This window comes from Danio rerio, chromosome 6 (assembly GCF_052040795.2).
Source record: "Danio rerio strain M-AB ecotype USA chromosome 6, GRCz13ab, whole genome shotgun sequence".
Taxonomy (NCBI): domain Eukaryota; kingdom Metazoa; phylum Chordata; class Actinopteri; order Cypriniformes; family Danionidae; genus Danio; species Danio rerio.
This window is the reverse complement of record NC_141026.1, coordinates 17,671,609-17,698,878: the sequence shown is the minus strand read 5'-3', so window position 1 is coordinate 17,698,878 and position 27,270 is coordinate 17,671,609. Positions and strand designations below refer to the sequence as shown.

Here is a 27,270-nt window from a genome sequence, read left to right as displayed (position 1 = left end):
TTACACTGACTAACACTGTTGCCAGTATTCCACTGTAAAAAAAAGTAAAACCTGGTAAGATCTAATACATTTATTACAGTATTTATTATTTGTTAACATTAGTTAATGTAAATAAAGTTTCATTGTTAATTCACGTGAACTCACAGGACATTAACTAATATTAACAATTTAATTTAATACATTAATAATAAAACAGCCCAGACCTGGCAATGGTCATGCAAGCAGACTAGCTTTTCTCACACTGAAGCATATATATGCATAAACACACTCCTCAAAGATCTCTCTTAAATGAATGTTTTCTGCAGAATGTTTTATTTTAATATATTTGTGCATAAACATTAGATCAGTCAGTATCAAAGTGAAAACTGTAAACAAAAAACTTCAAAAAAATCTTAAGATCACATTTAAAAAATGAGTTCACCCAAATGGTACACGCCACTGGTACTTCACAGCTACTGTGGGGTCACCCATTGTGGAGAGGTCTCAGCTGAGATGCCCAACCAAGACAAACCACCTGATTCTGGACAGCAGAAGATTGGCCTGACGCCCAGAAAGAAGATGTTGCCTGAATGACTGGAAGAAACTTCAAAATGACGGGAGTTACAGATGGACCAAGCTACTGTAAGCTCTTCTCTGGAATAAATATAACACACACACACTCACACATAGAGTAACACGAAATAAGTCTTGCAGACATTAAGAATTAAATATTTATAGGTCAAATATTTATTAATAACCTTCATTTAAAGAATATTTTAATAATAATAAAATAAAAAACGTTTTCAGTGTCTTGAAATGGCCGAGTCTACTTTCACTAAAACACATTGAAATGAAAGGATTATTTCATCAAACATGTAAAACTTACGATCCTCAGGAAAAATAAAAAGAAGTGACCACTATAAAGTTATTGGTTATCCTGAATTAAATTAATGCAAATTATTGAGAAAATTCCATGTTTAATGTTATAAAATTGACTCAAAAAAGCGAAAATTTTCAATTCATCATTGTGTTAAATGTGAAAAGAAGCAAGTAAACACACAAAATAATCTACAATAGAAAGAAATTGATTTAAATGGCACAAAATGTGTAAATGATGACAAGTTTATTTTATATGTGTGAAAACAATTCAGCTTATTGTACTTTACTGCATTCGTGAAAAAAAGATGTTTTAAAATGAAAATAATCTTCAAAATAAGAATCTAAAACTTCCAGTAGGTGGTGGTAAATACACACACTTACATACCTTTAACTACACATGACATTTTACTCCACCTTACATATTACTCACCCGGATATATATAATTGTATGAGGGTCATTCTCACTATAAAGTGCCTTCGAGACATCAAAATGATAAAACTAAATTGTTTGAGAGTTTTGATTTAACTACAGTTGTTGTATTAATTAGACCTCAGACTGTAAGAAATGAATGTTGGTCAAGCTCCTGCACTTTTTACAAATAATCTGCAAGTAGAAAAACAGTAAACAAACCTCACATTGTGTCAACCCTGTCATGGACAAATGTAAAGTATCAGTACAGTCAGAGCATCTGGAAAGTTTTCATAGCGCTTCACTTTAACCACGTTTTTATGTTACAACCTTAATCCAAAATGAGTCAAATTCATTTATTACCTCTAAATTCTACACACAATACCCCATAATGACAATGTGAAAAAATTAAAATTATTTCAAATTATTTCAAATCATCTCACAAATGTTTTAAGTGTTGCCCAGCCGCAGCTCTACAGTTGTCTACTAGAGAGGCTTTGCGTGATCATGCCCAGGAGGAGGCGGGACTTCTATTTGAGTGTGCCCTTATCCCTGAGGACACACTTTGCCTTGGGTATGATACACAAGGGAGATGGCATCCACAACCCAGTGCACCAGCCTCTGCTGGGATATGGCACTTTCCTTCTGCCGACCGACAAAACAGACAAAAAGCAAAAAATAAATAAAAATAAAAAATAAAAACAGACTAGAGAATGCTCTGTGTGGGCCACGTAAAACCGTAAAACCTCATCACAGCAATGGAGGGGTTGTGTATACCTCCTCCAGGGTCAATGCTTGAAGTCCCAACACCTGATCTGGAAATGGAGTGGTAGGAACCTTGGGCACATAGCCAGGCCAGAGTCTCAGGACAATGTGAGAGTTAGCTGGCCCAAATTCCAAGCATGATTTGCTGACAGAAAATGCCTCCAGGTCCCGGACTCTATTAATAGAAGCCAGTGTGATCAGCAGAGCTGTCTTCAAGAAAAGAAAACTTAAAGATACTGAATCAAGCGGCTCTCTTTGCAGTGCGCAGAGGACCACAGAGTGATCCCAAAAGGTCATGAGAGGTCAGCTACCGATGCTGGCAGGTCACTTAAGGTTTCTATGTCATGTCTATAGATCACACATGAAGGTTTCAGAGATTTGATTTGATTTATTTATTTCCAAACAGAAATATCATACATAAAACATCATTAACAAAAAATACATTTCAACATGGTGGAAAATGGAGTGGGATGAAGCACAAGCTTATTATTTTCCCACTTCATTACCACACACATCATTCGTCTATTACTTAAACTGATTTCTTCTTTCACTGATCTCTTCTTTTTCATAAAATATATTTTATCCTTTTGGCATCTTTGACAAATTATATGTTTGATTCCATTTGTAAAAAATACACTGCAAATAATTAAAATGTCATCATACCTTTCTCGTTTTATTTATAAAGGATTTGTATTCTCCAAATAGCCCACATTTTCCATCAGTCTAATGACTTTTTTGTATTTTAAGGGATTGATTGTATTTGAAAACAACATCAATTAGGACTAACAAAAACCAGAAACAACTATCTAATAATGCTGAGATGACTTATTGATATTTGTGTGCAATAATTCCAAAATGTATGTCTAATCATTATTAAATATTAATGATGACAATAATACTAACAATGAATTACATCTCTCATGATCGTGCTGCCCTGAATGTGCTTGAATGTAAGTTATCTATTTATTTACCAATATATTATCATTTATTGTATCAAATGCCTTCTTTAAATCTATAAAAATTCCAACTACCTTCTCCTTTTTCTGATCTGGACGTAAGTGCCAGATGGAAAACCTCCTTGAGAAAGAAGGTCCTTCCTCAGGAGAATCTGTCAGGGAGGGTCTGTCCCGAGGAGTGTGAGTTCTGGAAACCGGGTCTGGGTGGGCCAGTGTGGTGCAACCAGCAAGATCTGCTCCTCGTCCTCCCTGACCTTGCCCAGGGTCTGTACAAGAAGACTCACTAGGGAAACGCAAACTTGCCTGATACACATGTCCGAAGCCAGCAGTGAGCCAGTGCATCTGTGCTGAGCGGAGCAGTGGCCGGTCTTGGCTAAAGCAAACAGGTAAACCTGAGTTTCTCCAAAACACCCCCATATCAGCTGGAGTACTTTAGGGTGAAGTTGGCACTTTCCTAGGAGTGTGAGCTGCATGACATTCCTTGGTGCTTCCCATTGACATCCCTGAGACATGCAACAAAAACCTAAAATTAATAACAAAATTTAACATGAACCTGTTTATAATAAGAACAATTAAGAACAATCAGTAAATAAAAGTGAATAAGGAGTTAAATGTGAAGTGCCATTAGAAACTCCTGGAATGTCAGTCGCTTTGTAAAAATGAACAGTATTTTACTGTAAATCAGGAAATTCTCCATTAGATTTATTAGTGTTTTATAACAGATTTGGACAGTTGCACAGTTTAACCAAGCTTAAAGAGCCCATATTATACATGAAATAGGGTCATATCTTGGTTGTAAGGGTCTCCAACAACAGTCTAATATGCATGCAAAGTCAAAAAACACTTTCATGGTCTTATAATCTGCATTTATTTTGACCTAATTATCCCAGCGACTGCTGTATGAATCGTCCAGTGATTCATTTGTTCCCAAACCCCTCCTTAGCGCGAAGCTAATCTTCGCTGATTGGACCGATGACAGTCTGTCATGATTGGTCGACTGCCTTCAGTCAGAGAATGAAATGCCCAATAGCTAATCAGCAATATAAAAGTAATCACAGTTCATACGCGCTCCATAGTGTAGGCGTGGATTTTAGCTGCCACACACACACACACACAAACACACACACACACACACCTCTGGACGACAACGCTCCAGCTTCCGCCCGCACCCGCCAGGTTTTAGCCTGAACCCGACCGCTCCCGCTTATATTTAGAATTTCTTGTCCCGGTGCCCGAACCGCCCCATTTTCTGCCCGCCGCGCCTGATCCCGCTAAAGAGCGGGGGAGAACATAACCGAAAATCACCCAGCTAAACAGTCCAGAGACAGCCAGACAGAGCTCTCTCTCTCTCTCTCTCTCATACGCGCGCACTAACACATACACACAAGCGGCAAGCAGACACACAGGCAGGCAAAGCTCTGTCTCATTCCCATAGCAATATCCACGATATTGCTAGAAAGCCCGCTCCCATCCCAAATTAAACCTGTTACCGACCGCTCCCGCGATTGATTCTGAAATTTATTCCCGCGCCGCAGAAATCTGGCGCGGGGACAGCCGCAGACCAGAATGCAGACCTCTACCACGGAGCTCCGTAAACAAACAGCACGCGTCGCGTTTTTAACGTGACTTTGCACGCGATAAGAGAATTTAGCCAGTTAACCTGATACAGTACACGCGGTTACAAGTAACAAATCACAACTAAATACATTTGCAAGCTAGAGTCAACGAGGCAACTTTAATCGCACGTACTTACACTTGAGAAATGGAGGAAGAAACTCATCCTGACGTCCATTAGTAAGTTACTCTTTACTGATCCTTACTTTAACAAACGCAGATGAAGTATTCTTTGTAGCATGTAGTTTCCAGAAGTTTCCAACTGCTTGGTTATAATGCTGAGGTTTCATCTCTGGGTAGAGAATCGATAATGTCCATCTGCAGTGTGACTTCAATCGACCGGCATGTTTGTGTGTGTGTGTGTGTTTGTGTGTGTGTGTGTGTGTGTGTGTCTCGGTTTCTGCGTCAGAGGGCGGGGCCTCAGGTTTGTAATCTCCCGGGTTTGCACGTGCACGTGAATAACTTGGTTTCGTTCGTACGTCATGGCGAAACACCTAATGAATCGGTATCAAGGCGACTCGTTTGAAGCACTATGAGTCGACTCTTTTATAGATGAATCAACCGTTTTAAACACTGTATTCTTACAGATTTAAGCCTTAGCTGGATACTTCACTTCACTTAGAGCTGTGTTACACACTACATGGAGGGGAATTTTCAAAAACCCATAATATGGGCTCTTTAATGTTGTGTTCAATGTTCTCTGTATTTCTCAGTTCTCCTGCATTTGTTCTGTTAATAGGTGTGGATGCCAGTTCACAGGCCACTACTCATGAACTTTGAGAGACAGTTTTTGGGGAAACTGTATCAAAGATAGGGGTGTAACGATACACTCAAGTCCTGACGATGCACTGAGGTCGTATGAAGCAAAGGAATCTTTCTCTGTGCAACAAAGTAAACATTATTTACAAATGTATCATCTGTAATATCTCTGTGACTGACTTTTTCTTCATGAATATGTTGTGAATTTAAAGACGAGACAAACCAGGAGGATTTTTCGGGTATCTTCAGAGCAGAATCCTTTAATAAGAACTCGCCGTTGCTGTGATTCATCAAGAAAATCTCTCAACTACTGCAGCTGACACTCAGTTAAATCCACAAGTTAGTGGGCAGTGCTTATTAGTAGAAACAGAAACTGCCATTACAGGTTTAGTACAAAAGTCTTTTTTCGGCTTTTGTCAGACAAAAGACACAGCCGTGTCTGGAATAGAGGATGACATGGGAGGGAATTTTCACTTCTGTCCCGTTCCCACTCTCACAGAAAGAAATCTTTTCCTGTCCCACTCCCAGACCAAAGTTTAAAAAATGATCCTGTCCCATCCCGCTCCTATTTAAAATGACTCCCGCTCCTGTACCGCTCCATATATTTTTTTTCTTCATTTAGTCTTTAGGTAATACATATAATTTGATTTGATCTGCTCCCCATCCCGTTTTAGACCAGCTGCTGAGTCCCTGTTTCTAGATTTTCTGGAGATCAGTTACAGTGAATGAAAGAGTAGTTCACACCATGTCTACAATAGTTTAATGAGCACAAACAGCACATAAAGCTGCATTTAACTCATTTATTGAAAACTGTTTAATTAAGAAGAGCTTCTACTATTACAGGCAGCAGCTCTTTCACTAATTTTGTTGGAATTGAGTCTAACATGCATTTAGCTGGTTTAGAACCATTTATCATTTTATTTAGCTCTTCCTTCCTGTTCTGTGATTTTGAAGCACTGTAAATTATCTAGATTCAGTGGAATGTTGAGAAGTATAAGGCGGTGCAGAAAGTTTAGCGTCTGCTATTTTCTGTCTGAAGGCTTTTATTTCATCACTAAAAAAATCATCACTACTAATTTGCGGTGGGACATTTTGTTCCAAAGATGACTGATTATTTGTTAATTTAGCAATGGTGTTAAATAAAAATCTAAGACTGTTATGATTATTTTCTATCGGTTTGTGGAGGTGCTCAGTCCTGGCAGATTTTAGAGCTGTCCTATAGCTGTGGGAAGCACTGAATCTTATAGTTACGACATTTTCATTTTGTTAAAAATAATGTTTCTCATAAGAAAGGTGGGGGATGGGATTAAAACTGACATTACATTCTTAAAATCAGAGGAGTGTAATAATTGAGTGTTTAAAATGGCTTTTCTTGACTGTGAACACTCTTATTTGTCAGTCACTGATCATTATGCTCTACGTGCTTAACTGTGTTTTTTCTACTGTGCAGGTTCAGAGATGTGGCAGCCATGTGGACGGACCCTTCAACCATGACCACCTCCTGAAGTCACATTATGCTCTATTTATCGAAGATGTTCTGCTCTCTCTTTGAACTATTTGGGCCTCATCAATTCTCTTGATCTGGGATATAGTCTGAAGATTGTTTCTCAGGATTACTGAAATCGCATTTACTGTAATTCACCCGATTAAAATCAATCATTCCATCACAAAACAAACAAATCTCTGTGCATATACTGTATTTACTATTGTCTGCATTAAAATTATTCTAATAAGCATTATTTAGGCAGTTTTGGAATCGTGTCTGTGTTCAAGAATATGATGCATCGTCTTCTTAATTAAATCTAGTTTAGAGTATTAGCACAGAAACTTAGCATGCTGAATGTCTAGCGGTTATTACTCTAATTTATTTCAAACTAATTGTTTTATTCATATTATACAGTATATTCAAATGTATTTAAGTTATCATACATGTAATGTGAGCAATAAATTGTATGAAAATATGCTTCATTTTAAATTTGTAAGTGGCGAAACGGGCAGTCATGAATGTTGTGATTTTGAGAAAATAAAATCTAATTTTAATTACGCTGTAAAAAGCAATTAGTTGACTATAAATAGGTAAGTTAAGTCAACTTAATAGGTCCTCATATTTTTAAGGGAAGTCAATTGGTCACTTTTAAGGCAGCGGTTTTGATCCCTTCATTAAAGTAACTAATCGCTTTTTATAGGAAACAAAATGATGTTTTACATTTGAAGGTGACATTTATTCTTGATTTATTCTTTGTAACACAGTTTGTTTCATTCAGCACATGATATTCTTTGGTCTGAAAATAGTTGTTGATTACAAACCAGATGATAGTCAGTGTTTAATGATTTATTTCAGCCTTCAGAAGGGCCTGATTGTTTAATCTTTGACATTTTTACTTGGCTCAACTTCATTAATGTTGACTGTGCTTCAAGTAATTGTAATAGTTCATAAAGCAATGTACTTTGTTTACATCTTTGTTTATTGCTGTGATGTGCTGCATTGACTTGGATCTGAAAGTGTGACGGTGTCACATTCGTCCAGACATACTTAATAAAGATTCATTTAATCATTTAAGAACTGAACCTTTAGAGCAACGCAACTGTGATTAAAGTAAAGCAGCAAGTAACAGAAGCTGATTTGAATGTAATGTTGTGACTTTTTAACAGGTCATTTGCTGTTAAGCTTGTCAAATGTTCACTCAGTTGAAACAAACAGCTTACAGCATCAATAAATATATTTAAGTTCTTTTTTTTCCAATCTTGGTTTTAATAGATAGTGACTACATTGTGAGTTCTATTGTATCTCTGCTGTATTTGCTCAATGTTACAGTTCTCTGTTCAGAATGTTTATTATTTATATCACAGAAATGGGATTCATTCAAACGTAATGTATTATGTATGGATTTCAGTGTTGACTGCTGTAAGATTTTATGTGATTAATAATATGACATAAAATCTCTTTTTTTCATTGCGATCTCATTTTCACGTCATTGCAAGGATACTTATGAAGGTAAAAAATGAATATGTATTTGCTTCTGTCATTTCTATTTCTAAAGACAGTTAATTTTGCTCCAGTGACTTATAAATGTATAATCATGTCTATATTCTTCTGAGTCTAAAATAGTGTTATTCTGAATGTCTTAACACCCTTGGCAGTCTTTATCCAGTATAACATCATATAACAGGTTATGTCACCATATACAAAATAGATCATGCGTTTTGCAAAGATAATCATTTATTTAAGGTCTTAGAAAACAAGAACTGACTACAATCTTTAAGTTATAATTGCTGCTGAATGACGCATTGTATGACTTCATTTCATGATTTTTCTTTCAATAAAGTCTCTTGGTCTCACGTAGGTTTTGTTTGTTTTCTGTGCCAGTGATTTATACTTGAATATGTTTACGAGGTGGGTTGTTAGCCCAACGATCAACCCTCAACCTGGAGGACCAGGACACACATACGGACAATTTAGCTTACCCAATTCACCTATAGCGCATGTCCTTGGACTTGTGGGGAAAACTGGAGCACCTGGAGGAAACCAACGTGAACAAGGGGAGAACATGCAAACTCCACATAGAAATGCCAACTGGCCCAGCCGGGACTCGAACCAGCGACCTTCTTACTGTGAGGCGACAATGCTAACCACGGAGTCACTGTGTTGCCCCAGCGTGTATATCAATTAAGAAAAAAATATATCAGCATTTAAATATCTACTGACTAATTTAACTTTTCTCTTTCGTCAGATGGGTTCAGGTAGTGCCTCTGTCCTGCTGCGCTTCAGGAGAATTCAGCATCACAAGCAAAATGACCACCTTGTGTCAAATAACATATATTGATCAATCAGCACGGTGGTCAAGGCAGAATCTCAAGCACAACCAATCATTTTAAATGACATGGTGAATCATTTAAAGAAATTTAAATGTTAAGTTCAGAGAGCAGTCGCTTAGGGCCCCAAGGAAGTCTGGAGGCAGACAATAAATACTAATAAAGTCATTTCCTGTCATATTTTGTAGGACAAGGCTCTAACAAATACATTTTATCTTAATTAGTAGGTGTGCAATTGTGTCCCCCCACCCCCAATCATGGATCAGTCCAGCAGTCAAATCAGATGAAAATTTAGTTTTAGAAAACAAATAGTTTGTTCATTATTTTTAGTTGTGAACTCACTTTAAGCACACAAATCTTTTAAAATGTAGAGATTGTGTAAAGGTAAAAATATAGAAAGCAAGACAGAGTGCTATAAGATAAAGACAGTTAAATAAATAAGCAAATATGAAACTTGCTTATTACTGTAAGACTTCCGGGTCTCATGACTCGAATTGCTTAGGGCCCCCAAATCACTGAATCCGGCCCTGCTCATAACAAACAATCATCATGATCACGGTACAAAGTGTAGAGTAAACAATGTTATTAACACTATGAGCTGTATTTGTTAAAATAAATGTTAAATTATTGTGTGTATCATTAGACAAACTGTTGAGATGATGAAAAACACGCAGTCTTATACGTTTTAGTTAAATTGTGATTCTCTGTGCTGAACATTGCCCCCTTGTGTTGTCTATGATCACTTACTGAGGAGAGACGTGACCCTGCACCACAAAAGCACTTTTTTACTTCTTTTAGTTTGAGCACATGCTTTTTAAAATGATTGAGCTGTTGAAACTTTGACCTACACATGAAAAAACAATATGTACATTTTAAATTATTTTCAAAATTATAATTGTATTCTAACCTGAAACTGAAGATCGTCCTAAAAAGAGATTTATTGCACTATATTGGGATAATTTGCAATTTGATGTGCACAAAGAAGAAAAACACAGTAGTGTTTACTTTAAATTCTCGTAAGAAGTTTAGTATTTGTATTTTTTCCAACTTGAAATAGAAGACTATATCAAAAAACTATTCAGCACGCTTTAATGTTGAAATTTTGTAGATCAATGTCAACAAAAACACAATATTGTTCATTTCAAATTCTCATAGAAACTTTTGTTTTTTACCTAAAATTGAAGATCACTCAAAATAAACATTTGTTAAATATCAGCATGCGTGTATGGACATTTATTGAGTTTATTATCGACAGATCTGTGTTTAAGTAAAACAATTCAGCTAGTTTAGATTTTTATGTTTTAAATTCAGACATCAAATTTTGCAAATAAAGGTTTGGTCTAGTTAGTTCAGCACACTACAGACAGCATGATCATATCTGACTGAACAGAGTCTCTTAATTCCTCCAGTGTCTGTGTTCATTCATTCATTTTCCTTCAGCTTAGTCCCTTTATTCATCAGGGGTCGCCACAGGGGAATGAACCGCCAAAATATCCAGCATATGTTTTACACAGTGAACCTTGCTGTGAGGTTACAGTGCTAACCACTAAGTCACTGTGCTGCCCTAGGTTTAAACATTTTACATTTTAGTGAAACCAGTAAAGAAAAAAAACTGCTGTAAATGCGTATAAAATAACTTTATTGTTCATGATTTATTTAACATCTGTCCCCGTTTTTCTCTAAGTGGTCTAGAAACTGTACATTTGTCTACTGTAGACTAGCTTGTGTGTGTGTGTGTGTGTGTGTGTGTGTGTGTGTGTGTGTGTGTGTGTGTGTGTGTGTGTGTGTGTGTGTGTGTGTGTCTTCAGCTCGTACAGCTTCACACAGAGCCTCACAGATGCAGCAGAGGAAGCTCAGGATCAGGATCTGTTCTCCTCAGTTCCTCTGCCCCTCCTGCTCTCCTTCTACAAATCATTGACAGCGTTTATCTACACTGAACCTGACAATGCAACCCAAGCCATGACTGCTGGATTCAGATAAGTGTAATGTCACTGGCCACCTGAGCAGTGCAACCAGGGATGGCTCTCAATGTCATCTAAACTGGGTCGATCAGCCGGTGCTGCACTGAGACACCAGCGAATCAGCTGACGGCACTCTGTTACACACAACACCGTCTTCAGAAACAAACAACAACACACTTCTGCTCGCTCGCCAGGCTATCTCTGAATGTGTCTGAATCTCTTACCTGTTGACAAGCTCCTAGGGAAGGTCAGTCTGCTTCTGGACGTGACCCTCTGTGCGCCTCTGAATGGGAAACGGTCACACAGGATGTTGTAGAGCGTCACTCCTACTGACCAGACTGTAGCTGGAGTCGCATGGTAGCGATGTCTACGAAACCACTCAGGAGGAGCGTATGCAGGAGTGCCTGAGAGACATAAGAAGACCACAAACATCTGCTCAACATGCTCCAGTACAGACAAATTCCCTTTAGTGGATCAGCAGAAGTTCACAAACATCAACAGAACGTTTCCTTCTGTAACTCACACTCACCTGCAAAGTATTTGTAGGCCGAGTGCTTCAGCAGATCTCCACAGCCGAAGTCCAGCAGCTTGATGTCCTGGGACTCTGTGGAGATCAGCAGGTTTTCTGGTTTGACGTCCCGGTGCAGGACGCCGCGGCTCTCGCAGTGTTTTAGGGCCGCGATCAGCTGCACCAGCACTTTCTTGGCCAGACGCTCATCCAGACAGCCGTTCTCCTCACAGAAGCTCTGGAGATCTTGGCAAGGATCCGGTCGCTCCAGGATCAGGATGTAGCGTCTGGGACGGTCAAACCAGTCCAGCAGCTGCAGGACACTGGGACAGGCAGGAGCTGACGTGACACGGGTCATCAATGCCACCTCCAGCGGCAGCCGACCCTGACCATCCTGCAGGACAAACCCTCCATTATATCCAGAACTCAATCAAACACAGCAAACACAACAGATTCACATCAAAACATACAACTTTCAGTCGCTCGGGGGTCCGGTCCTTCGACACGTACTTGATGGCCACCTGCAGACAGGAAAAGCAGAGTAAATCACACCTGCCTGATTGTGACACATGACATTTACTGACAGCAACATTTCTAAAGCATGTCTGAACAAAGGAGGGAAGAAAATCTCTTACTGGTAGTCCATCAGACCTGCGCATCCCAGCAAACACAGAGCCGAATCCACCTCGTCCCAGCAACGGGCCCTTCAGGTACAAGTCTGCAATATAGAAGAGCACAAGAAATGAAGAAAAGAGAGAAAGAGAAAACATGCTGCGGTCTCATCAATGACAAATCATTTCCTAACTGAGCCATAAGGTAGAAGATGAGCTGTGCTGACCTCTGCGAGAGCGTTTGGCTGGTCTGCTGGACGAGGTGGACAGTGTTTGCTGGCTGCTGCTCTGCCTTTTCCTCTTGCTGTTCCTCTGGTCTGTGGATGCAGAATCAGCCAAATGTGAAGGCAGAGGAGCCAAAAAACCAGGAAGCTCAGTGGTGCAGTCCCGTGTATCTTCTGTATATCAAAACATTTTAATGAATCTTTTTTGTTAACCTCTTTAATCCTTTTCATATTAGTCAAACATCATACAGCATCATACAGTGATATACAATGACAAACAAATGAAAGATTAAAAACACTCACCTCCTCTTTCTTCACCCATGTGGGACATGGACAATCTCCTCCAACCTGCAATAAAACAGACAAATACAGACAAATATAAAAAATAAATGTAAAACAAAGTAAAGAAAAAAAAGAAGAAAAAAAACGAAATGAAAAAAAAGCAACAAAGTTGTGTTTAAAAAAATAATCAGAAAAATAACGAAAAAAAGATGATTAGAGAAATTGTGCTCTTTAAAATAAGTCTTTTTCTCTCAGAAATCCTCCAACAGCTTCAGAAATCTCAGGAATCGCACAGAAATATACTGCAAAGTCGCCTCGTCTCTCAACCAACAGATTGCGATAGGTTTGATTGTTTTTATATGCAGTCAGAATTCATATCATAACACGCGTTGCTATAGCAACTAACATTGTAAAATACAAATAGCCAAAAAGGGGTATAAATCCGATTAGTTATATATAAAAGCACTTGTTATTAAATTAAAAATGTATAAAAATTTAATTTCCGGGATAATTTTCAATAGACCAATCAGCTTTCATCAACACTGCGTCATCAACATACACTGATTGAGCTATCGAAATTAAATGAAATGAAATACTAAAAGCCGTATTTAATTTAATATTATTGTTGTTTATTATACAATTTATTTTATTTAAAAATATAAATCATTAATATACCTAAATTGTGCGTTCGCCATTCATTTATTACGCAAGGAGTGACGTCAGGGACGTCAGTCAAATGACCTTTCGTAATGCCCTGCTTCAGCGTGATTCGGCAATAATATGAAATTTAGCGTAAATAAACTCCTAGAAATATGTTCCTCAGAAAATAATACAATAATTGTTCTGAAAACAGTTTATGATTCCTGTAGCTCTCCCGAATGGAGAACAATTTCATCCTTGTCCACTTCTTCATTATGGTAAGTTACATTTATAGAAGAGCTCGTTTGTTTAGTAAGTTACTGTTTATTAAAATCTTTATTCTTGAATTTCTGATTGGCCTATTAAAATAATAGTTATTTAATTTTATAACAAGAGCTTTTAATTAATTATTATTATTAATAATTAAGATTTAGGAAATCGAATAACTGCATGAATTGTATTCATGAAAATAAAAAAATATCTCAGGCAAGCAAGGTCACGCCATTATTAGTTGCTATAGCAACGCGTGTTATGGTATGAATTCTGACTGCATATAAAAACAATCAAACCCATCGCAATCTGTTGGTTGAGAGACGAGGCGACTTTGCAGAGCATTTCTGTGCGATTCCTGAGATTTCTGAAGCTGTTGGAGGATATCTGAGAGAAAAAGACTTATTTTAAAGAGCACAATTTCTCTAATCATCTTTATTTTAGTTCTAACTTTTTTCCTTTATATAGAGGCACCAGAAAGGGCTGTCCCCTGTCTCCCCTCCTATTTAATATAGCAATAGAGCCACTAGCTATAGCTTTAAGGAAAGAGTCAGACTTGCTAGGCATTAATAGGAGTGGGAAGACTCACAAGGTTTCACTGTACGCAGATGATCTCATTATATACATATCCAATCCTGATAGTTCCATACCCAAAACAATAGATCTTATAAATAGCTTCGGGGCAGTTTCAGGATAAGAAATTAATTTCAGTAAAAGTATATTATTTCCAATTAATAAGATAGCAAAACAGTCAGACCTCAGTAAATTTTCATTTAAAATTAGTAATATATCTTTTAAGTACCTGGGAATTTCTGTGACCAGTACATATAAACAGCTATTTAGATGTAATTTTGATGCAGTGATGGAAAAAACGAAACAAGATTTAAACCGATGGTCTTTATTGCCTATCTCTCTTGCAGGCAGAATTAATGCGGTTAAGATGCCTACTTTGCCAAGGTTCTTGTTTTTGTTTCAAAATGTCCCAGTATTCATTCGTAAATCCTTCTTTAAGGAGCTGGATAAACAGGTGTCTTCTTTTATATGGAATAAAAGTATTCCACGAATTAGGAAAGCATTTTTAGAAAGGCAGAAAGAAGTTGGGGGACTGGCGTTGCCCAACTTTATGTATTACTATTGGTCATGTAACATTGAAAAAATTGTTTATCTGACAGATCCTGAAAATCAGGAGAATGAACCTGAGTGGGTAGAGATGGAGCAGGCATCCTGTGGGACAGTTTCTCTGTTTTCAATGCTTTGTGCCTCACTACCACTTAATAGAAAATATCTGCCAAACAATCCTATAATCAATGGTTTATTAAAGATATGGGCTCAGTTTAGGACGCATTTTAAGCAAAAGCAAGCACTTTCTTTATTACCCATTACTTCCAATGCATTATTTCCACCATCCTTAATTGATCATGCTTTTCAGATCTGGTTTAGAAAGGGACTCAGATATGCAAGGGACTTATTTCAAGGAAGTCATTTTATGTCATTTGAACATATGACTAAAGAATTGGATATTCCTAAATCACATTTCTTCAGATATCTTCAGGTAAGAAGTCTAGTAAAAAGGTATTTTAATACACTTTCAGCTCCTCCCATAAGTAGCTGGATTGAGGAGATCTTTGATCTAAATGCATCTGAGGGTGGTCTGATATCAAAAGTATACAGTCTGATTCACAGAGCAGCTGCACCATCTCTAGATTTTCTAAAGAAACAGTGGGAAGATGACTTAGGAAATATAGTTCCAGAGTCAGTCTGGCAATCAACAATTAAGCAAATTCACTCAACATCTATTTGTGTCAAACACGGTTTATTACAATTTAAGATAATTCAAAGGCTGCACTTTTCTAAAAGCAAATTGTCCAGAATATTTCCAGAAATTGACCCAACATGCTATAGGTGCCACAGAGACGAGGCCACCTTAGGTCATATGTTCTGGACATGTCCATCCCTAAGACCATTTTGGACTGCGGTGTTTGAGACTTTTTCTTATATATGTGAAAAGGAGATACTACCAGATCCAGTAATGGCAATATTTGGTGCGACACCTGAAAATCTTTCACTACCAGCAGGTCAATTAAATGCACTAGCGTTCTCTACTTTGCTGGCCCGAAGACTTATTCTTTTGCAGTGGAAGTCAACTAAACCACCAACACATACTAAATGGGTAGAAAATGTCATGACGTATCTAAAGCTTGAAAAACTCAAATATAACATCCAGGACTCAAATAATAGATTCTTCAAAGTTTGGAGACCCTTCCTGTCATATTTTGAGAACAGATTTAACCCAAATACTAAAATGTAAGCCCCCCCCTAACTTTTTATTTATTTATTTATTTATTTATTTATTTATTTATTTATTTTTATTTATGTATTTTTTCGTACCTTTTACCTTTTTCTTTTTAATTAATATTATTTCACCTTGTATTTGTTTTCTTTTTTTATGTACCTTGTTCTTGTATATGTTTAAGTTGCTCTGTTAAAAGTTTAATAATAAGATTTTTCTACTAAATATGGCAATAAATAAATGCAGTAGGGCTGGATGGTATGATGTATATATCATTATCGTGTACTGAAAAAGAGTTTTCTATTCTGTTTATACCTCAATGTAGGTGTAGTTAGCTCACGTCTAGCATGCGTGAGGCTGAGAAAGACTCTCTGGCAGTGTTGCCAATTGCTTTATATTAGGGCTGCTCGATATTGGAAAAATCTGACATTGCAATTTTTTAGTTTTGCTGCGATATACATTGCGATAGGAATATTATTTCACCAGATGATTTGAATAGCTATATTTGGAAAGATTTTATTAATTTAGCTCGACTTGGATGAACAAGACTTTTTCTATGCAGTTCATCTGCATAAATTATAACAAATTACAAGCAATAATAAATAAATAAACAGTGCTTTATGCTTTTCTGGGGAGTGGAACAGTATTCAAGTACAGAAACTAAACAATCAAATGTAAAATAACATGGTCATCATTGGATAAATAATGTCAAATTTTAATAATATCTTTATCTTTTAATCACTATTAAAATTAATCCTGCAATGTGACTATTGCAAATACGCACATTGCGATATCGATGCTCAAACAATATATTGTTCATCACTACTTTATATTTTCAACAAAAAGGATCACAAAGTTTATTCATACAAATTTTTATACAAGAAATGTAATATTTGTATTTTAAAGGGGGAAAAAACTGTTTATTTCCTTAAAGTGTTTACATGTTTATAATTTCATTTTTGAGTTATTTACTTGGGATATATTTTATATTTGTGATAAGATGTTACTTGAGAAGTGTTTATAATAATATAATTAAGGTTTGTTCATGAAACTGTGAAATGTGAGATACAGTGGAATTTGTTGTTCATCTGAAGTCATGTTTTATTTACAAAATACACCAGAGATGTTAATGTCTGTTAACTTTACCAGGTAATGATCATCATTTTAGTCATGAAGACTCCTGCTCCGCACCAGAGCCAATGCCTTCCACTGATTGACCAATGGTTCCTGTTCCTGGTTTACCTGTCGCTGGTCAGAAAGAGCAGGATCTGAGGGATTGTCTCAACATCCATCAGGCCACTCTCAGCGGGTTTAGAAACACTTGGGTCAGTTTATTTATTTAATTTACTTGACGCAGTTGGAATTTGGAGGTCTCCTAAGGACATTAAAGCCACGATGACAAGTGTGTGTTCGGCAAGAAGACTTACACCTAGTTATCATTAGCTGTGTTTCCATCCAAAGAGATTTATCCACAAAACTGGAATATTGCATAAGACATTTATGAATAAAGCACTGTTTCCATCTAAGAGAACAAAACTGGTCACTTCCTGATAAACCGGCACCAAATATAAAAAAGAAAAAGGGAATTTGCTGTGGTAGGAGAAGACACTGGTCCTTTCTCTTATATAATAAATGACTTGCGCCTGGAGATAATGATACTGAACCAGTCTGAGGATCAACTTTGGCTGAATGATTTTAGATTGACCAAAACAACATTTCAGATGCTCTACATTGTGGTCGGTCCACTTGTTTGCCTAATGCTGTACCATCACTCCTAGTTATCACATAATCTGTTAAAACAAAATCACATTTTCTTTGATTTCTTTGACTTTCTTTGATGCGCATGACCTTAGTTGGCTAACAATGGTTTTGGGAAACGCACCCCTGGTTAGTTTTTTTTTTGGATTAATTAATGGATGATAGATTAATGAATGAATGGCTGGTCAGATGGTAAATACAGTAGATGTTCTTCCAAGAGGAAGGGGGTGGAGGTGGGCATTGATAGTTGGAAAGATGTCTTCTTTGTGGCAGCTATTTAAATTGTAGTTAATGAACACACAACAGACAGAAAAGGAGACTGACCAGGGGTGTCGCTAGACCCCATATACGGAGGCACGTGCTCCAGTAAAGGGGGCAATGCAGTAAATAAAGCAACAATTTAATCGAGAACAAACTGACGCATGTGTGCAGAAAACCATTCTTGTGTGCCTCACACACCGCTGCTTCTACTTCTGCTGTGAATCCCGGTTGTTTAACATGCACACTGAAAAAAATACATGCCACTCATAAAACCAGAATAACAGCCTTTAATGCAGTGGTGTCTGCGCTCAGTAAGTTTTGCAAGTCTGCAAAACTACTGTTTAAGTAATGTGAGGATGATCATATTTTGACTATACAAGGCTTTTTTTGTATGAAGCACAAAGGAGAGATGATGAATGAGTCAAGAAAGTTAGACTTAATAACATTATTTCTCGGCCATCACAGTCAGGTCTCAGACAACAGATAATTCTATACATTTTTGTTTTGTGTTTCTCAGAATTCTCATAATTTAAAATTCATGCAAAAGTTTTTTAAGAAAATTTAAAATCAATTGAATGTAAAGACACAACTGAGTGATAGATTATGAGAGTGATTCGATTATGTTAATTATTTAGGGAAAAAAGTATTATTATAATACAAATATTAAATAATAATAATAATAATAATACTTTTATTTATAATATAATTCAAATTTTAATGTAAAATATTCAGTATAGCTATTTATATATGGGTAAATAAATGTTTTTTTGGGTGGGGTGTGGTTGAGGGGGGCTCGTGGCCCAGTAGAGCTTTACCCCTGAGACTCACAAGGGGAACAGTGGAGATATAATGAAAGACCTGGAGCTCGGCAAAGAGGTAGAACTGCTTGAACAGACTGAAAAATGGAGTTAGTTTCCAAAGAAATGTAGTAAGATTAATTATAGACCTGATATTATTCTCTTTGGCAGATTTGTACGGAGCATGTGGAAGAACAGGGAAACACACCTCAGTAATCACAAGTCTATCGTGATAAATTAGGTACAGCCTTACATTTTTAAGTTGAATCAAATTAGCTTCATCAAACATTTTAATTTATATATTTACATTTTCACAGAGTGATAGTCGGGTATTTTCTTTAGATAGGATGGACGGACGGACGAATAGATTAGTAGTATTGAATAAAATAGTAGTATTGAACAAGCAGGTAGAGCTCTGTTGATGTTTTCTTTGTCTTTTACAGAGTGGAGTGGAGAATTTAGGGAATCACATCTCTGCAATGATTAGAAACTGCTGGTCAGGTATCACCTATCACCGAAAGATGTTCAAGAGGAAGGGGGTGGTGGTGGGCTTGAGCTGGTCTCAGACTATAGGAGTTTTAAAAACCTAACCGATAATGAAATCTGGTTGCTGTGAACACATGAGGAGAATCTTTGGCTAATTTTTTAGCCCACCTCAAATCTTAAATGTGTGCAAAGTACAAAATATGAAAACTGCGCCACAGAACACAAGATATAATTATTTTTATAGGTTATTGAACTCATTCTATCCTCATCACAGAAAAATAAATAAATAAATGTATAAAAACACAGTTTAGATTTTTTCAGTGGCTTTGGTGGATTTCTCACAACACTTTTTACATTTGCACAACAGTTAATGCATTTCTCAAAACAATTAGCACAAACTGCAAAACCTAGATGATAACCTGAAAAAGTGAATCACTTACTCAAAATGGATAGCTCATTCCTCAAAAGCAAGTATTGATGTCAATAAGAGTGTCAGTGTCATCAAGAGGAAAAGTCCTGGCAAGTGTTTATAAAAAGATAGTCAAATGGCTTTGTCATGTTTTCATTATGACAGTTTGCTCTATTTTTTTTTCAATGCAATAAAGTCTGATTTTGGTGACACTTTCTGAAAATGCTCAAGACAGCACTATATACTATTTGCTCAGCCATTTGAAAACTACAGTAAAGTTAGACATCACTGCATTTAGTCAGGAATCTGATTACAAGACACTGAATATGTATGTTTCACATTTTTACTGCAGATGCTCTTTGCGATTCTAATTTATTCACAGCATTGGGCAAAAGAATAAATACACTCTTATTTACAACAAACATAAACTCCCTTTGGGCAGAGCTGTGCACAACTGTAAACAATATGTGCTGTGCACAACTTTCAAACATTAAGTACAAATTGCAACTGAACCTACAACATACACACGTCTGTAAATCATTCATGAAATTGTTCAATTTAGAAGACATTTTCTGGAAAATAAAGATGTAAAAAATTTTATTAAATTTTCTTGTCAGATTTCGACAACTAGTTCAACATTTTTGTATGTAATGACTCAAGTAATGAAATGAGGACTATTAGTTTTTAAATGGAATGACTTTTCAGTATTCACAAGTTTAGTTTATTTTGACTGACATGACATAAGCGAATAATAATTTTATAAACAGCAGAGAGTTGTATGAAAGCAATTGATACATGTCCAAAAGCATTCACAATTTGTTGGAAGGAATGAGAAACTGCTACTATGATGTGCAAAAATGACTAATTGTTTTGAGAAATGCATTAACTGTTGTGCAAATGTAAATAGTGTTGTGAGAAATGCACCAAAACCACTGAGAAAAACTGTAATATGTTGAATCATTTTGGGTTTTGGAGATAACTGGCAACGTTCTAGTGCCCGGCTACACGTGTGTCATCAATATCTGCACACCGCTATAAGAATAACGTTAAATCTGGCTAATAATAAAGGATAATTCAAGCTTATTCAAAAAAAAGGATATTGTAATGAAGTTTACGGCCCTTTGGCTGCCGGGAAGAAGGAGGCGGAGAACCGACGCAGGTTTAAAATATTTATTAATCACAATGACGGCAGCTCCTCACGGAGACTGCCATCTAAACCAAAACAAACGGACGGCAGCTCCTCACTGAGACTGCAGTCAAACTGAAAGCAAAAGTAAAACAATATGCCCGGGCCCGGTCCTCTCTCGCCTTCCTCTGCCATCGGTCCTCCTTTTATGGTCCAGAGCTCATTCCGTGGGATCCGAGGCAGGTGCACACCGCAGGTGTATCCACTTACGCGGTGGCCTCACCCCGTTCCCACGGCTCTCGGCCACGCCCCCTCGCCACAGATATATTTATTTATTTATTGAAAGCAACATGATTCTCTCCAGCTCATGGCTTTGTTAATACTGAATAGGTTTGAACTGCTGTGATCAGCCCGATTTCAAATCCTGGATTTCAATCATGTCTGTTATGATCAGGGAGGCTGCGATTTGTGTTCAAGATGGCGACGTGTAAGATTCTATCTTTAAACGACTCACATTACCAGATAATCTGCACTGAGAATTGGAACCGATAAAAGTCCTCGACAAGATTTCATCTCTGATTCTCAGGAGGTCAAAATAAATTGGATTACAACTTCTGCAGTCTGAGCTCAGCTTTAGATAGATAGATGTATTCTCTGCGGCAGGCGTTTCTTTTTCAGGTAGTGGACACACAACAGACAGAAGAAGGAAACTCACAAGAGCATCAGTGGAGATTTGTCTAAGGAACGCTGGAGAACATTTAGTGCACTGCAGGAGTTCAGCAAGCATGTAGAGCTCTGTTAGTCGTGTCTTTGTCTTTTACAGTCTGGAGTGCAGCTTGTGGAGAAATATAGGAATCACACACCTCAGCAATGACTGGACACTGATGGTCAGGAGTGTCCTTTAAAAACAGGTGGATAGGTGCATGACATGGATGTCCTTCCAAGAGGAAGAGGGTAGTGGTAGACATGGATTGTTAGCTAGATGTCTTCTCTGTGGCTGTTATTTATTGTAGGTAATGGACATACAGCAGGGAGAAGAGAGATACTCACAAGAGCATCAGTGGAGATTTTTTTTAGAACAGCATGTGCATTGCAGGAGCTCAGCCATCAGTTAGGGCTCTGTTGGTGCTGTCTTAGTCTTTTGCAGACTGGAGTGAAGCAGAAAGAAGAGAGTCACAAGGGAACAGAGGAGATATATCTGAAGAGCACTGGAGAAAACTTTGTTTATTGCTGGAGATCAGCAGCATGTAGAGTTTTGTTAGTCTTGTTTTTGTCTTGTATGTCAGATTACACTGGGGCATGTGGAGAAACGGGACTCACACCTCAGCAATGACTAGAAACTGATGGTCTGGTTAGTCATTTTACTAAATACTTACTACTACTATTATTATTATTATTATTATTATTATTATTATTATTATTATTATTATTATTACTTGTCCTCTCCCTGATTTCCCAACCTCCCCTCCCCTTCCCCCTGCCACTTTTATCATTAATGGTATTACTTTTACTTTTGTTATCATTAATATTATCACTGTTCTGACCTGTCCTCCTGTTATCTTTTCATTATCATTAAAATAAGTATTAATTCGATTATCATTATTAAGGTTGCAGTAATTGTTGTTGTTGTTGTAGTAGTAGTAGTAGTTGTAGCAGTAGTCATCATAGTAGTATCGATCGTAATTGTATTTTGAAGTAGTAGTTCCTGTAGTAGTTGATGTCGTTGGTATAGTGGTAGCAAAAGTAGTAAAGGTGTCGTTGTAGCAGTAGTAGTAGTAGTCGTTGTTGGTGTAGTAGTAGTAGTAGTCATTGTAGTAGTATCGATCGTAATTGTGATTATTGAAGTATTAGTTCCTGTAGTAGTTGATGTCGTTGGTATAGTGGTAGCAGAAGTAGTAAAAGTGTCGTTGTAGCAGTAGTAATCGTTGTTGGTGTAGTAGTACCAGTAGTAGATGTCGTTGATGTAGATGTTGCAGTAGCAGTGATTGCGGTAGTAGTAGTAATAGTAGTAGTAGTAGTAGTAGACGTTGTATTAGTTGTAGCAGACGCTGTAGTATCAGTAGTGGTAGTCATTGTTGTGGTAGTATCAGCAGTAGTAGACATTATAGTAGTAATAGTTGTGGTTGTGATTGTAGTAGCAGCCATAGTAGTTAATAATTATATAGTAATATAAGTAACTTTCTGCAGTAGTAGTAGTTAGGGTAGTACTTGTGATTTATTATCATTGTCATTTATTATTACTGTTGTCCTTTCTTTCTTTTTACTGTCATTATTTCTATTATACATTACTAAGCATAGTTGTTACTCCCTAACTCTGACTGGTTTCTTTTGTATCTGTTTTACTTATATCTGCGAGACTAGATTCATTTATTGGCTAACATTGTTCCTAATGTATGTAATCTGACCTTCCACCAAGTTACCTTTACATGGACACACACACACACACACACACACAACAGTACCTGACTATATTGTTTTTTTTGTTTTTTTTTATTGTTGTTTTGTTATGGTTTTTTGTTGATGTTTTTTGTATTTGTATGATCCCAATTTATGTACCTTTTTGCATATTCTAATAAAAAAAAATAAAAAATTTACTAAATAGATAGGTGGATAAATGAATGAAAAATAGATGTCATTCCAAGAGGAAGGGGGTGGTGGTGGGCTTAGATAGTTAGCTAGATGTCTCGTCTTTGGCAGGTGTTCAAGTAATGGACACACAACAGGCAGAAGAAGGAAACTCACAAGAGCATCAGTGGAGATTTATCTGAAGAACACTGGAGATTATCTTGTGCATTGCTGGAGTTCAGCAACATGTAGAGCTCTGTTAGTCGTGTCTTTGTCTTTACAGACTGGAGTGCAGCATGTGGAGTAAAATAGAAATTACACACCTCAGCAATGACTGGAAACTGATGGCTAGAGGTTAGGTGTTTCCTGAATGGATGGATGAATTGAAAATAGATGTCCTTCCAAAAGGAAGGGGGTGGAGGTGGGCATAGATTGTTAGATGTCTTCTCTGTGGCAGTTATTTAAATTGTTCACTGTTAACCCTTGATGTAGATTATGCGGTAAATAACTCTAAAATAGCCAGTGTTCTGCTGTAATGAATGGAAACAGTATTTTACAGTAAAACCAGCAGGATTTGTATGAAATTGTGTCATGCAAAGAATAAATGACAGTAATTTACTTTATGTAGCCATTACAGGTAGTAACTGTGGTAATAAATGGTAAATTACTGTCTCATCTACTCTGATGCTTTATGTGGCTATTTATAGAAAGTTGCATTTATTTTAAGACAGAAAACAATGGTTTAGGCATTAACACACACATACACTGGCTGTCCGTCTTATTCTAAACACAAATGTGTTGTCCTTTAAGGGAGCCACAGGTGTTTGATTTGTTTACTTCTGAGTGTGCTCTATTCCAGGGCTTCCCAAACTTTTCAGCCTGCGACCCCCAATATGACAATGCCAGTGACTCGCGACCCCCAATATGCTGGTTATGAATACAGAAACCTTGCATGCAATGTCACACATACACCAATACACCCAGGTATATTCTTCGTTTAATGTCAGTGCTGTAAATAGATACTTTAACCTGGTGTTATAAAATCAATCTGCTGCATCTGAAGCTATTGCTGTGTCTTTAATATAATGTATTTACCACTGGGGTTGCAATCCAATAGAACTAGTAACTATAAGCTACTATAGTAACTATACAGTAATTATAAACGACTATATTTTTTCTCTTCTGTAGGTTATTGATAAAATATGGTCATTCTTATATGATTTAATAATAATAAATAGATTTTTTTTAAATCACCAGGCGACCCCCCTTCATTGTCCCGCGACCCCTCGAGGGGTCCCGACCCCCACTTTGAGAACCCCTGCTCTATTCTCTGTCTGTCAGTTCGGATGCAGAGTCTGATGTGTTTTAAGCTCTAAATAAGAATCTACAATGAGTGTAAAGGAGTAAATGTGTTCAAATATTTTGAGGGTTTCTAAAATAATGTCTGTGTGTTAAATCCAATTGTTGTTATCCTGAACTGTGCACTTGAAAGCTACATCGTTAGCTAGTTAGCATCTCCTCACACTTCTTACATGACTTTCATTGAAGTATATGTATTAATTGGACAACTCATCTTTATTGGTTTTGCCATAATGTACAGATGCAAACAGTGTAATGTGCCTTTCTGGAACTAAGCAGATTTTATACACATTAAAATCCTTCAATTTTAATCTCCTCAGTTAGATAACGTGCACAGAAATCCTCACAGGGAATCATAACAAAGGATTCATACTGTACAGCCATCCACACACAGACCTCCACTGTCAGGTTGTGAATTTGTTAATGTGTTACTTGTTACTTGGAAAAGTCATATTATTTCATAACTTGTGTTACTTGTAATGCGTTACCCCCAACACTGTAACCATCGATGTCAAACTCAGTTCCTGGAGTTCCCCCCCTACTTCAACACACAAGTCCTACTGTATATACACTGCATGTGTTGTTCATTATTGAACCTTTTTGTTTCATTGTAAATAGAAAATGTCTTCAAACCTGCTGATTTGTTTAATTTTGTCAGACATTTTCTGTTGTATGTTTGTTTGCTGCCAAAACAATAAAATACATTTGTCTGAAGAACTGATTTGCTTTTTATTTTTCATAACAGTTCAGAAAACTGATTAATTTGAGTTAAACTACAATAACTACTGTATATATGATTTACCATTAATGTGTGTGCAGTAGCGATTATGCTGTGAGTACAGAACTACAGTACAGTAATTAACTGTAAGCAGTTTCCAGTTAGTTTCCGCTACTGCTCTGTTACAGTGACTAACACTGTTGCCAGTATTCCACTGTAAAAAAAGTCAAACCTGGTAAGATCTAATACATTTATTACAGTATTTATTATTTGTTAACATTAGTTAATGTAAATAAAGTTTCATTGTTAATTCATGTGAACTCACAGGACATTAACTAATATTAACAATTTAATTTAATATTACATTAATAGTTAAACAACCCAGACCTGGCAATGGTCATGCTAGCAGACTAGCTTTTCTCACACTGAAGCATATATATGCATAAACACACTCCTCAAAGATCTCTCTTAAATGAATGTTTTCTGCAGAATGTTTTATTTTAATATATTTGTGCATAAACATTAGATCAGACAGTATCAAAGTCAAAACTGTAAACAAAAAACTTCAAAAAAATCTTAAGATCACATTTAAAAAATTAGTTCACCCAAATGGTACACGCCACTGGTACTTCACAGCTACTGTGGGGTCACCCATTGTGGAGAGATCTCAGCTGAGATGCCCAACCAAGACAAACCACCTGATTCTGGACAGCAGAAGATTGGCCTGACGCCCAGAAAGAAGATGTTGCCTGAATGACCGGAAGAAACTTCAAAATGACTGGAGTTAGAGATGGACCAAGCTACTGTAAGCTCTTCTCTGGAATAAATATAACACACACACACACACACACACACACACACACACACACACACACACACACACACACACACACTTATACATAGAATAACACAAAATAAATCTAGCAGACATTAAGAATGAAATATTTATAGGTCAAATATTTATTAATAACCTTCATTTAAAGAATATTTTAATAATAATAAAATAAAAAAACGTTTTCAGTGTCTTGAAATGGCCGAGTCTACTTTCACTAAAACACATTGAAATGAAAGGATCATTTCATCAAACATGTAAAACTTACGATCCTGAGGAAAAATAAAAAGAAGTGACCACTATAAAGTTATTGGTTATCCTGAATTAAATTAATGAAAATTATTGAGAAAATTCCATGTTTAATGTTATAAAATTGACTCGAAAAAGCGAAAATTTTCAATTCATCATTGTGTTAAATGTGAAAAGAAGCAAGTAAACACACAAAATAATCTACAATAGAAAGAAATTGATTTAAATGACACAAAATGTGTAAATGATGACAAGTTTATTTTATATGTGTAAAAACAATTCAGCTTATTGTACTTTACTGCATTTATGACAAAAAGATGTTTTAAAATGAAAATAATCTTCAAAATAAGAATCTAAAACTTCCAGTAGGTGGTGGTAAATACATACACTTACATACCTTTAACTACACATGACATTTTACTCCACCTTACATATTACTCACCCGGATATATATAATTGTATGAGGGTCATTCTCACTATAAAGTGCCTTCGAGACATCAAAATGATAAAACTAAATTGTTTGAGAGTTTTGATTTAACCACAGTTGTTGTATTAATTAGACCTTAGACTGTAAGAAATGAATGTTGGTCAAGCTCCTGCACTTTTTACAAATAATCTGCAAGTAGAAAAACAGTAAACAAACCTCACATTGTGTCAACCCTGTCATGGACAAATGTAAAGTATCAGTACAGTCAGAGCATCTGGAAAGTTTTCATAGCGCTTCACTTTAACCACGTTTTTATGTTACAAC

The 27,270-nt window shown here is 36.6% G+C and overlaps 1 protein-coding gene and 1 long non-coding RNA gene across 4 annotated transcripts; both read right to left on the bottom strand.

Moving 5' to 3' along the window:
• Positions 1-1,086: 1,086 nt before the first annotated feature.
• Positions 1,087-13,123, bottom strand: LOC147843420 (serine/threonine-protein kinase pim-3-like). 3 transcript variants are annotated; one of them, XR_015493484.1, is made up of 9 exons: positions 12,782-13,091; positions 12,482-12,652; positions 12,279-12,361; positions 12,114-12,164; positions 11,665-12,037; positions 11,360-11,539; positions 3,064-3,491; positions 2,045-2,207; positions 1,087-1,912 (listed from the first exon to the last, which is right to left on the bottom strand). XR_015493484.1 is itself a non-coding variant. In XM_087257092.1 (8 exons), exons 1-8 carry the CDS (start codon positions 12,807-12,809, stop codon positions 11,050-11,052), a joined length of 1,011 nt encoding a protein of 336 aa, XP_087113218.1. In that variant the 5' UTR covers positions 12,810-13,123; the 3' UTR covers positions 10,797-11,049. The 3 variants fall into 3 exon arrangements, 2 of the variants coding, with proteins under 2 accessions (XP_087113219.1, XP_087113218.1); XM_087257092.1 differs by lacking the exons at positions 1,087-1,912; positions 2,045-2,207; positions 3,064-3,491 and adding exons at positions 10,797-11,078; positions 11,174-11,269 and having other exon boundaries at positions 12,782-13,123; XM_087257093.1 differs by lacking the exons at positions 1,087-1,912; positions 2,045-2,207 and having other exon boundaries at positions 2,995-3,491.
• Positions 13,124-18,961: 5,838 nt separating this feature from the next.
• On the bottom strand, positions 18,962-25,432 carry LOC147843419 (uncharacterized). The gene is made up of 4 exons (XR_015492917.1): positions 24,684-25,432; positions 23,392-24,211; positions 20,595-22,160; positions 18,962-19,429 (listed from the first exon to the last, which is right to left on the bottom strand). It is a non-coding gene; the product is annotated as an uncharacterized LOC147843419 (long non-coding RNA).
• Between the last annotated feature and the right edge of the window lie 1,838 nt (positions 25,433-27,270).

What these genes read in the sequence shown, in the direction of transcription:
- LOC147843420 (XM_087257092.1), bottom strand. Translation starts at nt 12,809, where the DNA reads ATGTCCCACATGGGTGAAGAAAGAGGAG. An exon ending in GCAGGTCTGATGGACTACCA is followed by an intron (nt 12,165 to 12,278) that starts GTAAGAGATTTT and finishes TCCTGTCTGCAG; the next exon opens with GTGGCCATCAAGTACGTGTC. An exon ending in CCCCCGAGCGACTGAAAGTT is followed by an intron (nt 12,038 to 12,113) that starts GTATGTTTTGAT and finishes TTTGTCCTGCAG; the next exon opens with GATGGTCAGGGTCGGCTGCC.